Source organism: Pogoniulus pusillus, chromosome 35 (genome assembly GCF_015220805.1).
Source record: "Pogoniulus pusillus isolate bPogPus1 chromosome 35, bPogPus1.pri, whole genome shotgun sequence".
Taxonomy (NCBI): domain Eukaryota; kingdom Metazoa; phylum Chordata; class Aves; order Piciformes; family Lybiidae; genus Pogoniulus; species Pogoniulus pusillus.
Genome location: NC_087298.1, coordinates 8,635,042 through 8,648,685, shown reverse-complemented (window position 1 = coordinate 8,648,685; position 13,644 = coordinate 8,635,042). Strand labels below are relative to the sequence as shown.

Here is a 13,644-nt window from a genome sequence, read left to right as displayed (position 1 = left end):
TACAATACCGTGCCTATTTAGTTTCAATGTTTCCCTATCATATGGAGGTACTATTTTATTCCTATTTTACTTGATGGAGACAGTTAACAGCACAGACCACTGAAGAGATAGTATAATATTTTAACCACAGTAAATACTATTTGGCCCAGCTGCAGGCATCCAGCCCTGCTAACCCAAATGTGGTAGCATCAGTGGTGAGTCTCACAGATGCCTTTATTACTCAGTGGGAGTTTTGGTTCGTATTTTCCTCTTTGATTTGAAATAGCTCAGCCTTATAATGATACAGTTGGACAGAAAACTACTAAATAATTCCCAATGATTTTGTTTATTCCTCAGCACCGAAGACCAGATTCCTAATTGTGTAATTGATGTGCAATAAGTCCTTCTGGAACAATTCTTTCAGTTATGTATGTTTGGGTTATTATTGCTCTGCTGTGGCACTGTTACAGGTGCAGGGCCCAGACTGCCCATGTGAGCACACAGGGCTCCTGCCCTCACGCATGGGCAGCTCTGCCCTCCCAGCTCCTACATGCTGTTTGCAAAGCTCTAAGTAATGACTTGGGGCAGGAGAGAAGCAGGCCCATGTTCCTACAGCTCAGAAAACAATAGTTTTAATTCTTCCAATAGTCTTCAATGTGAACTCTTTGTTGAATGCTGTCATATCTTCAGTGAATCCTAGAATATCTCCATTCTATCATCCCTTTCCATCATAAGACAGGGTATTTTCAGAATTTAGGTTAATAAATATGTAGATGTCTTATTTAGTCATAATAGGAATATTTGCTACTGGACAATGTGAAGGAACTTTATAAGCATTCACTGATTAATCTTGACAAGGTCTCAGTAAAGAAGGAAGTGAAAGTAGTCACAAAATCTCTATTTTTGAACATTACTCACAATGCTACACAATATTTTCTATGTGTAACATAAATTGCCATGTTAAAGACAGAATGAACCATGTTATATGTGCAACTCCTGAAAGCAGCACAAATGGTACTTGGTAAGGGCATCTGGGCACAAGTTTCCATATTTAGAGGCAGGCAAAGAAGAACACATAAACAATAATTCTACTCACTTTTCTTTACATACCACATCTTTCAAACCACAAACAGAAAAAATGTCATAGAGTGTCTCATTCTGCTAAGGTTAAGGAGCAGCTGGAGGCTTAGGAACAATATAAATAAACAAAATATTTATGATGCCTTCTACACTTTAAACAAGAAAATTGTTTTGTGACTAGAAACAGAAATGTTATGCATATTTGAGACTACTGAATAGATAAATATGTATATTTTAAATGAACATAAGTGTGAAATGGCACAGAAGTATGTATACATGCAACCGGACTAGTGCTCTTGCCTGTTCTGCTTTAATTACTATGTAACTACGGTGCACACACATAACAGTGGCAGCCTCTGAACTTCAGTTTCACCTTCATGTATGTCGTCCTTTTCGCAACTGCGAGAAGATGTATTACAAAGAAAAAAAATCAACCTCAAATTCCTTGTGGGGCAAATATAAATCATCTCTTACTGAAAAGTAAAAAAATCCCATAAATGTTCAAATTGCTGTGTTTTACCATTCCAAACTAGCTGGTGCTTAGGACTGCAGCTCAAATGGCCAGAATAAACTGGTTTGCCTCATTTACATCCCCTTTACATGAGGCTCTGAAACTCATTTATGAAACTGATAAATAGCCTTTGAACCACATGTTTTAGCACAGGGAATGCCAATATAAGCTGTTTTAAAATAGTGAGCTTTCAGAAATGAGGACCTGTAGTGATGTGGTTTATGCATGGCTCATGAACACAGTTCCTATGGCCACTGCTAGAACTTGTGCCTGAGGATTATTTCCTTATGACATTCCCTGGAGAGAGCAGGCACCTTCAAGACTCCTGTGGTGGGGAGAAAGATTTCCAGGAAAACAAGTATGAGGGAGAATTTGGAGCATCCATAGATGAGAAGCAAAACAGTCAGAGGAAAACCAGCTGAGACATATCACCAGTTCTAACTGTGGCTGGCAAGCTGAGGATGCAAAGAGGACACCTTACAGGACCGCTGTATTTACAGATTTCTCCTCCATTAGCAGTCTGGCGTAAAGAGGATCTTGTTGCAGGGTCCATGCTGTAGCACAGTTAGAAGTCAGAATTACAGTACAGGTTGGTGTGGCCTCATGAGCATTTAATTTCCCTGCATCTACCACAGAGGAGATACAATGGAGACACTGTATGACTATGCAGATCCTTCCACTTGCTCAGTTCTTTTCTCTGACAGACAGAAATGATGAGGCTCACTGCATGCGGAACGGAAAGACTTGGTGCTACACCTTATAGCAGGTCAACATGAGATCAGTAGGATGAAGACCAAGTCCACTGCAAAGAATGTAACTGTGACAAAGCCCTTCTGATAAATAAGCATAGTGAAATTTCAGCTAGTTTGTGTCAGTAACGCTGCCTGATATCCACACAGCTCAGGATGGACATAGAGTATTTAACTACACTTTTGAATTTGGCCAAAGTAAAGTGCTGTGCCTCAGCCTCATGCAAGTTTCACAAATGCATTTAATTCCATATATCTTCCAATAGGTCAGAAAAAATATTTTATCTTTAAGCAAATCCTGCAAACAGTGGAAAGCAGTATTAACTTCGACATAAACAACAAAATTTAACTGAGAAACATGAAATCATAGCTTTTGTTCTTCACTCAGAGATAATAATCAAGTAACACAAGAAGTAGCAATCTTGGAAAAAAATCTGTATGTGGATGTAATTCCTATGGAAATGACATTGTGTAATGCAGTGTGGATCCTTAATACCATATGGGCCTCTTTTCCTGACATCATTCCACTACTGAAAACATTTGGAAAAGGAGAGTGGCATAGGCAAAGGGAGCTGAAGCATTTGAGAGAGAAGAGTAAGCGGCCAGTCCTTTTAGAAAAGTAAGAGCACTGCAGATGCTGAGACGTGAGAAAATCCCTGAGAGAGCTCTTGGGGCCTGCAGAAAGGCAGGGTGCTGAGATCTGGCTCACCTGCTGTTTACAGTGGGAGATGGACTTGAGATATGAGGATGCTGAAATTCATTATTTTATATTCATCAGATGCTTGATGTCTGCCTCATCCAGAGAAATACTTCTGGGATTGAGGGCAGTTGAGGATTCACGAAGGCTGCCAAATTTCTGAGCATCTTTATACATAGCCTGTGCAGAAAGACTTCCCTCCTCCATCCTTAGTTCCCTCCTGTCCCACGCAGACTGTTTACACAGGGTTTCAGGAGAGGGAAAGAGGAATGCTTTACAGCCATGTAGTGGACACTTCTCCTGACTGGGGCTCTTTTCTAACATGTTACCAGTACAAACATCTTCCCTGATTCAAGTGTTGGTGAATTTGTGAGTTGTGCTTTTGTTTTTTTAAACACTGCAGCTCTTTAAATGCTACCCTGTTATATTAAACTATTTCAGGTTTGGTTTCAAAATGCTCGAGCCAAATTCAGACGGAACCTCTTACGCCAAGAAAACACAGGGGTGGATAAGACTTCAGACTCAACACTCCAAGCAGGAACCCCATCAGGTCCTGCCTCAGAAATATCCAATGCCTCCATGAGTCCATCCAGCACTCCCACTACTTTAACGGACTTGACTAATCCTACTATGCCTACTGTGACATCTGTCTTGACATCAGTGCCCGGAAGTCTTGAGGTTCACGAATCTCGAAGTCCTTCACAAACAACTCTCACAAATCTTTTCTGATGACTCTTTCTTAATAATTTCTTTAAAAAAGAAATTATCCTTAGCTGAAATTCCAAGTGTATTTTAATAGAGGCTTTGAGCAACTGACTAACCACAATTAGGATCTCTCCTGAAAAAAACAGAAGGAAATGTAGTGTTCTGGTATTACAGAGTATGGACCGAAGAATAACTTGGAAGATCTATTGCGACACAACATTTGTGTAACTGTACAGTTTTGTGGACTGAGCAAGGGAAACAGCAATTAATTTAAGTTGGCTAAAGCTTCTGTATTTTCAAAGACTGCCATGTGCCTTATATACTGTTTTATCTACATTCTTTGGATTCCATGTCCACTTCTCTCTTTTTCTCTCTGTATATTTATGACCAGGGCAAAAATGTTAAGAGTTTGTTACTTTGAATAGTCCTAAGCCTTTCATTGGTTGCTTTGTTGTTTTAGAATTTTAAGGTTGAAGTCTGTTCGAATACCAGAATTTGTAAACTCTAACCAGTAATAAAACCACTTATGGAAACTACTTGGTAATGGCTGCAGTTACATTTAACATTAGTGCCACAATCAAGATAGGCTCATTGTATTTAAAAGGATCAGAAAACTGCACTTCAAGCACACTATCTGCCTAGGATAAGCTCCAAATATCATGTGTACATCCTTCCTGTTCCTGAAGACATACGGATGAGAAATCCAGTCTGTACAAAAGTCTGGGTGTCCTCACTGCAGAGAAATAATTGTTTGCTGCAGGTAGAAGTGGTCAGATAATGTTAAAATTCAGAGGAACTATACTTAACCTTGATGTGTGAAAGAAACTTGACTCCAGCTAGAATTTTTGAAAAAAAGCCTTGCTTTTGTGCAAGAGCTTCATTCGATGGAGGAAGAGGCAAGCGGGGTCTCTGAAAGCTGCTTGGTCACAACCAGTCCGTTACAGAGATGGACACTGGGTGATGTTTCCCTAGGAAAGAAACAGAAATATTTCAGGTTATTTTGCAGCACTGGTGGACTAAGTTGAGGCAAAATTATGTTCTGCAGAGTCATAGCCTTACATTGTTTTGTGATGCTTTGAAGGAATAAAATGCCAAGGAAGAATATATTATCAATACTAACAAAAGTGGTTATTCCTTGAATGATTATGGACCTTTCAATACAATTGAAATCTTTCTCCCCCTCAAATGTCTGTGCAGAATATAACCCATATTTTGAGGTTTCTTCCTATTGTTTTTAAAGATGCTTTTCTGTAATTAAAGAAATACCTCAGCAAAGTCTAAATATGTGTAAGGAGTACACACTATGCTGTTTGCTCAGTAGTTTTATAGATTTTGAGTGGTACATAAGATGTTTGTTCCTTTTCAAACCTGCCACAATCAGTTTATTTCAGTCAAATGTTAGGTTGTTTGTCACTAGCTCTCTAAAACTAATCCCTCATTCCCATAGGATCAAAATGGCTAAAGACTATTCCAAACAAACAACAAGACAGGTGCCAAGATTTTGGTTCTTTGCCATTTCAGTGCATTGAAGATGATTTCGTGGGCCAGGCTCTTGGGTAAAAATGTTTTGGTTTTAAAAGTGCTTCATTTATTCAGCTTTCTCATCTGAAAATTGGCCATTCTGGTACAAGTGAAATTCCTATCAGTGAGAGATTTCAGAGCATAAGGACTGCGGGATAGAAATGCTGACATAATTAGGTCATTTATTAACCTTTTTTACACTTCAGCTTAAAACCCCCCACAGGTGAGTTATCTGAAAAGCAAAGTAGTCCTAAAAAAATCATAACTAGCTAAGATAGGTGAAAGGGAAAGTAAAGTTCTGGTCACTAAACCCATCAGGCTAGTACAGTGCATGGAGTTTATGCACACTGGTGAAACATTAAGAAAAGATAATCAGGGTTGAATTGATAACTGTTACAGGTTTGTCCAAGACATTTTTCCTCATAATATAAATGTCCAATAAGGAAATTGTGCTGGTTAGTGGACTGTAAAAGAGTGCATATCTGCCTTTCAAAGTCATTCAGACACAGGTTCTGCTGTATGCAATGTTTTGTTCATTGTCAATTACCCGGGAGATTTTCTATTTTTTTCACATGCTTAGCTGGGTCTTTTCTTGATTTAAAAGGCAATGTTGATCCACTGTTAAATGGATACAGCCCATAATTAACAAGCCTGTGTATTAACCTGTAAACAGTTTAAAACCCTGAATCCTGAACGCTGGAGCGTTGCGGCAAATGTAGCGGGTACCAGTTCAAATGGCTCTTTAAAACTGCAGTGCTATTTATTATTTGTGATCTTGTATTCTAACTACCTGAAAATCCATGTGGATGGAAATACCTTTCAGACCAACTCTTGATATTGCCTTTTCAAATAACTGACATTTCTGAAGGGGAATACTCTTGTGTCAATCTTATCTAAAACCTATAAGAGACAATTAGAGGAATTGTCTGGTTTAATCAAATCAGGGATTTTGCATATAAGTAAGAGACAATATTCTATGTAGGGTCTTTATGTAGGTGCATTAGGATTCACTCACTGGCTCCAATGACCTATGTTGTCCCCATGATTGTTTCAATCCTGTGGTATTGTTTGGTTGTTTAGAGCTTGTTGGTTTTGAATGCTGTACATTTTTTTACTACTGCGATCCTAATGTTTCTTCACATACTTGTACAGTTCCACATTTGATGTATTAGTCTGAAATTCTGTTAAAAACATGAACAAAAATGGAAATGATATTTCTTTGGAAGTGTATTTTTACTGTATATCTAATTTGAACTAGTTGAACATACTTCTTTACATTTTGCATGATAGGTGTGTAGTTAATTTTTTTTAAATATGAAAGAGACTTAAGAGTAACTTAGAATGAGAATATAATGAAACCTATACAAATATGGAAAATACATACAATGGTTTGCTACTTTTTGACTCAAGAAACTTTTTGAAATACATTTTACCTAGTTTATATAAGATTATGCAGATATTGTCTCTGAGTTCATACATAATACAGAATATAAAAGGGCATTCCACACTAGAAAACCTTTCAAGTCACCACTGTACTCAGCAGCACTCTGGATTGTTCTTGTCAAGCAAAGGGAATGGAGATTTGATTTTAAGAATGCTGAATAAATGTATTTTGATCTCTGGTAGAGAGGGATATCATCACTTTAAAGTGATATGCAGTTACAACTTGAAATTCATGGACACAATTAATAGCTACAATTTCATTAAACTTATTTTTCTTTCAAATTATCAAAGCTTGGGAAAAGAAGATTAAGCTTCATTATACTAATGAAGAAACTGAATTCTTGCCCTGGAAGCCAAAGTCAATTTATCAAATACACTATGGATGGAGAAAGTGCCTCCAGGTTATTTTGGTTTCCAAACTGTATTTCCTTCCCAGCTGTTAAAAAACCCAAACATATCTAGAGCACTTTTCTATAACTGTTCTCTTTTGTCTGTTGAGAGGTAAAGTCTAAAGCATAGGCATTAACAATAATAATAACCTAAAGGAAAACAAGAAAAACACAAATCAAAATAACAATCAAGCTTCATGCTTAGGCATGATAGCAAAGACATTCAGGTCATGAAAAGAGGCCCTATGTGTACATGCCTATGGTCTTCACAGGGACTGAATGCTTGGAAGGCAGATTTTAATTGAAAGTAGGAGAATGATGATTGCAATCTTTTTTACTTCAGAAAGCCAGGACTAATTACATAACTCTGTTGCTGTTTTTCACAATGAAATTCAATGTATTCCCCTTAGAAAGGGTCATAAAATCAAATACATTGTGGAGAGATAAGTTTGGACATTTTTAGATGGATTTTTTTCCCTTTTCCTTTTCTTTTCATCTTTTTAACACTGCCGCTTCTCCAGGACATGCCACTAACCACTGGCAATAGGTTTAGTTCACTTTAATGAAGGGTAGAACTTCTTCCAGCCTCACAGTTTCTATCCTCCTGCTTACTTGCATTCTTCATACTGACATTGGCAAACATTTACCTCACGCAGTGTGACTGTCCACAGCATCTGCAGTGTGAATCCTCCAACCAACTGAATGCTTCGGTGGAGTTTTTTCCTACCTCTGCAGGAATGTATCCCTTCTGACTAAGGAGGATTTAAACCATTCCTGGTAGCAATTAATTTATCCCCAGCTAAAATAGCGATCTGTAAAATCTGCACTCCTGAGATCACTTTGACCTGCTTTTGAAAAGGCTACAGGTGAAATATACATGCAACACCTCCAGTTCACATCAGCAATCGGGGTTTGGGTGGCTGTGAAATGTTTGTGCAACCACTGCTTGGTGCAGCTGCCAGCAATCTGCCTCTCTGTTTTCCAAGCTTATAATACTGCTCTTCCCTTTCCAGACCTTCAAGTCCTTTTTGCCTCATCCTGTGAGTGAGTTCATGGAAATGCTGCTTAATCTCATACTTTAAATGATTTTCTCTGAGTCTGTGGTATCTTTGCTTTAAAAGCCAAGTACAGCAAACCACAAACATTGCTCACATGTTTCTCAGTCTCTGGTATGATACATCACTACCACATCACTACCCCTGTAGGTAACAGGGGCTGTATGGATCATGGGCTGTCCTCATTCTAATTAAAAAGGAACCAAGGAATAAATACTATATTCTTCATCTATAGTGAATAAAAATGTGGTTTAAGAGTATCTTAGAACTGGAAAGTCACTAAAAAGAGGCCAAAAAGAGCTGGATAATAACTAAGATAACCAAGCTGCCATGTTGTCAAGACAAGCTGCAAAGCAGCTGCACTCAGAGCGCTCATATTTTCACTTCTGTAAGCAAAGACACAGTCTCTAGTTCACTGAAGGCTTTAGCTGGGATGCTTTAAGTGATGTGAAGTGTTTGACTCAAGTTTGACTATGTCCTAATATTAGGTGAGTTATCAGTAATGTGTCTGAAAAGTCACTGGGAGAAAGATGGTTGCACCCAAAGGCAGAGTGGTGCCTTTTACAAGTAAATATGTTGGTAATGAAGCGTTTCTCCCTCCTTCTGCTGCCAGGAAGGCATCTTCACAGCCCCCATGTTCTGGATGTGGTAAACTTCCCTGCAAATGTTAAATGTTCAGCAGGCAAGCTGGCCTCCTGGGGAGCAGGAGAAACTAATGATATATATTTGCAATTAACTGTAATTATTTGTAATTATAATCAATACCAAAGTCTCATGTTGCTGACATTCCTTGGGTTGTAAGGTATGCACAAAGTCAGTCCTTTAGCACTTAGGGTGTCATGGAGTCACTTAGATATTTTTACAGGAGTACTGACTTGCATCAGTCGTTGTCTGTTGCTATCTGCAGTTAAAAAGCATCAGATGAGAAATGGCAGTTATAGAAAAGGCTAAATCTTCAGCTGAATTTAGTTCCACTTTTGACTCTTTAGTAGGGAGCTTTCACTCTTTAAGTGGAGCACCATGCAGCCCAGACAAGGGTTGCTCTGTCACAGAGTTGTGTCCATGTTTTGTCATGGGAATTGATTCTGGCCACACGCAGCACTGAGCAGAAATGTCAAACAAGTTACTTCCAGTTTTCCATCTTGAGGGAAAGAACCCAGCCTCAAAAACTATTTCTGCTGGAGAAGCAAATACTGACAGGCCTAATAGACAGACTTTTATATTACTACTATTTCTGCTACAACTGTACTCTCCCCTCTAACATTTTATGCTAATTAAACATGTGTTTCTTCTCACCATTCAGCCTGGGAGAGACAGAGTTGTGCTGGATCAGGGCCATGAATGGCATTGATCAATTTGACATTTTTTTTTGGTTGAAAGACTAGATGAAAAGGAATACTGGGCATTTGATGGATTTCTGATCAGATTAGTATGACATTACCAGTTCTTCCTGGCCTAACAACTGGATTTTTGTAGCAACGAAGGTCAGTAAATATTTGGGGGTTTTGTTTAGTGCAAAGCACAGTACTTAAAATATGCAACCTACTGGCAGTAAATTCAGCCCTTCCAAGATCATTTAGCATTCTAATGCATGGCACTGTGCAAATTATAGTTATTTCCTGGGAATGCCACTTCTTTGGAAGTTCTTCTTCTGTTAAAAAAATATCCCTGTAGAGGCATGGCTGTGCACATGTATTTACACAGCTTCTTTACATGCCACTGTATCAATTTCTTAGATTGGCAAATCCAGCACTTAACAGGAAGGTACATTTTTGCAGCAGCCACAGAAGTAATTAAGATTTTCATTAAAGAAAGAAATCTTTCTATCCACTGCAGTTTATCCTGTTCCATCCATTGCAGAGTTTAGTCCAGTACCAATGAAAAAAAAAAAAAAAAAAAAAGAAGCTAAACCAAGAAGGACACAAATATTTGGAAAACGCTGTGCAATTCTATGGGACTTGGTTTAACTGATAAATATCAGCAATGGCTTTGCCCAGGTGCACACAGAGCACTGAGTAATCAACCTGAGGAGCCACAACGAATTTGCAGCACTGCCAACAGAAATAACCATGCATTTCTCTTGCAATGACACAAAACTACCCAGGCTGTTACCTATCCACTGCACAGTAATTACTGTGCAATTTAATGTTCCTTGGTTATTATTTGAAAACAGTGAGAAGGTTCTCCTTCTTTGGTAATTTAAAGTGTTCCTAGGACAGAGTCTTGATTTTCCATGACCATATTGATCCAGTAAAGACTAATAATGATAAGGAGCTCTAATCCATATATTATTTGTGTTGGCCAAAAACTTTACTGAACAGCTAGAGACAATTTCTTCCCTATGTAGAGCTAAACCCCCAAATTCTCTATGTGGTTCTCCACGTGCAGGTCTGATATATCTTACTGGATCTGCTTAATAATAATTAAAAAAAGAGTCCAAGAGTCCAAGAGACATATTTATAATCTTGTCAGCTCTGCCCTTGGTGGATTTACAAGATGAATTTGACAGCTGTGGTACACCCTGTTTGGCCAAATGTCTCTGGTGCAGACAGTCATTGTGCCTCTGGAGCTACCCTACAGCTCTGGCGACTCCACCTTAGCATGTCACACCTTCAGAATACTGTTCAGAGCAGGTTTTTACCTAACTAACATCACTTACAGCAATGTGCTCCATCTGCTTAACCTGGCACATTGGTAGTGCAATGTGAGATCAACATGGACAGGTTTCATCTGTGTTGTTCTGATTACAGCCTCCAGAAATTGCTTTCCCACCAACTATTTAATTTGCCTTCTCACATCATTTCCATATGTTTGATCACTCTGCTTTATGCTGTTCTTCTTCTGGAAATGAAGATTGATAAAAGAGATACCCTGCAATATGCAAGCTGTGATGGAGCAAGAAGTTGATCATGGCAAAGTAGGGAAGAACAATTTCTGAAAGGCCAGGTCTGTCACCCACAGACAGATGAGAGAGCAAATAGATGTCATTGCCTGGACCAAGTCCCTGAAGACATCTCATCTCTTCCACCTGGAGGTTCTGAGAATTTCTAAAGGTCATTTGGAACTTTTTGAGGCAGAACACTTCATTTACCATTGCTTCTGTAATTATTCTAGACAGGTAGTTTCAACTTTTTCAGACTGTAGATCCCCTGAACACTTTCTACTGGAATTGCAGACTGTTGTCGAGTGAATTTAACCCTTCTGACCATAGACTTGCCTTTATTAGTTCACATGCAGTGATCCTTTAGAAGTAGCTCAAAAGCTTTTATATCCGTTTTTGTTACTGCATGATCTGACTGTATCTGGAGGACCTGGCAGACAAGCGTGAGCTGCCCATAGACTCAGGAGATGAGATGTTTCATACCCATGAGCTTGCTCTACTCTTTGAAAGGAGGCTCTTCCCCTCCAGCACTGTGCTTACTTTCATCTGGGCAAGTTTCGTAAAAGAATTCTTGAAACAGGCTGCTGGCTGCCCTGGACAGCTGCTGATGCTTTTTGGAGCTGATATTGTGCTTAAAGAAATCAATCATGGATGTTTCTACCATCTCTTTCAGTCAACTCTAATTAATACAGGCCCAGACTTTCTCCATTTCATCTACATTGGCACTGACTCCTAACACTTCACCCAACATGCTAAATGACAGCAGAAGTTACACTGCAGTCGGTGCCATTCATCTTACAGAAATAGACCTAACCACACACACTCTGAAAGGTTCTGTAACGTAATGAAGGCCATTTGTGGCCTTCATTTATCTTTATGTCTTTTCCAGCTCTACCCCTATTGTGCCTCCAGAATTCAGGAATCCATTTTCGATTAATATAAAAGCTACACAATGCTCTTTTCTGTGATTCTTTACTCTTTAGCTCCCCAAGTGCAGGCAGTTCCTAGTCATGTTTTGTGTTCATACTCTCCTTTTCTGTCTTTCTGTTTTATCCCAGAGGTTATAGATTCTGCACACCAACACCCACTGGCACTGGTAGGATTCTCCAGAGCCCCTTCTGGCTATTCCAGCACAAAAGAGGAGTCTTGGAAAAGACATTGGCAGCTATTTGTAGAACTATTTTCTCCCCATAAACCAGTTTCAGTTCCCAGGAATCTGTGTTGGGAGCCTAGGGTGTGTTCCTGCCACTTGCACAGCTACATCATTATCAGTTGGCTTAGGAAAGACCAGAAGCCAGGCTGCTTTTATGAGATCTGCATAAAAATATAATCCATTTTCATTCCACGTTTATACTGGAGGTGATGCTAGGTGTTAAATGGAAGAACGTGTCTGGCAAGACTCCAGGTAGTTCTGCTCTTTCTTTTTCTGCTATTGGCTGGAACAGAGGCCAAGGCAGGACTCCTATGTCCTGTTCCCAGCCCAGACACTAGTTTACTCTCTAGCTGACACACAGAGGCTGCCCAGAGGTTGTTTAATGTTACTTTGAGAAAAGTGCTTTGTAGTTCCTGAGTGAACAGTGCTAAACTAGAGTAAACTGCATGTAATTCCAAAGTGGAAGTCATTACATTTCACATGGGAAACCAAGAGAAAATCAAACTGCAGCAGGTGAATGTGACCATGTGTGTGTACCTCCAGACTCACCTTCTGGGTTCTAACTGCTGCTTGATCAAGCCATGCTGTGTACAGGTGACTCTGATTTACTTTGTTCTGGAAAATGGTAACCTGAAACTATTGCATGGTCATTTAGGGGTTTACATGATACATGAGAACACACAACTCAATCACAACAAACTCAGAGAAACTCATAATGGATAGTACTGAAGGAAATCTTCCTTTTCCAGGAAGGAGACACTAGATCATATTATTTGGTAACTGCACATGAGACAGCACGGGCTTCTGAAGCAGGAACATGGAAAACTAAACACAGTCAAAAGAGGTAAGGCTTAGAGCATGTCTATCCTTCCTCCTTCCCTGAGATACAGTAAAAGTCCTAGGAGCTTTACAACTGAAAGAAGGTAAAGATATATTTCTATATAAAAAATGCTGTAAGAGTGATTGGCAAGAACATGGGGCCAGGAGTGCAGGGCTGATGGGATAAGAAGTCACTGTATTAGTGGTGACACCATCCCCACTTTACTGGTAAGGCTTTTGGTTAGAGGAACGATATCAGATTGATGCTGCTTGGGTCAGGGAGAAAACAACCTATCCTGTGTGTAGCAATACTTAATCATTCGGTACTTAGCAACTGCTCAGCACCCCAGCCCTTGCTGTTAATGGAAGGTAAAAGACAGCAAGAGCATGTCAGAGGGCACTGTGTTTCCCTTCACACTTCCAAAGCTTTCTGTTAGAAATCTGAAGTAGATAAACCCAGCCTATTACATGTGCTGCCTTTATACCCAAAACTGCTCTTTGCTACTGTAAGATGGCTCTCTTCATTAAATGTACTTACCTAGTAGTAGATCTGTTGTTACATATGAATAATTAACAAGGAAAGATGTCACTTACTGCACTAGCGTTGAACATTTCTGGCTGCCTGAGCTTCCAGCTCTACAAAGCCTGTAACAGGAAACTGT

General features: G+C 39.3%; 1 protein-coding gene across 6 annotated transcripts in view; it reads left to right on the top strand.

Moving 5' to 3' along the window:
• The window catches only part of LHX2 (LIM homeobox 2), a 124,617-nt gene that overhangs the window by 43,378 nt on the left and 67,595 nt on the right, over positions 1-13,644 (top strand). For 5 of the 6 annotated variants that reach the window (XM_064171577.1, XM_064171578.1, XM_064171575.1 and 2 more), the window contains one exon: positions 3,458-4,257. In XM_064171577.1, coding sequence (XP_064027647.1) covers positions 3,458-3,745 — 288 coding nt within the window. In that variant the 3' untranslated portion in view covers positions 3,746-4,257. Of the gene's footprint in view, positions 1-3,457; positions 4,258-12,912; positions 13,008-13,644 lie in introns of those variants that run through there. The other variant, XR_010308480.1, reaches the window with a different exon arrangement.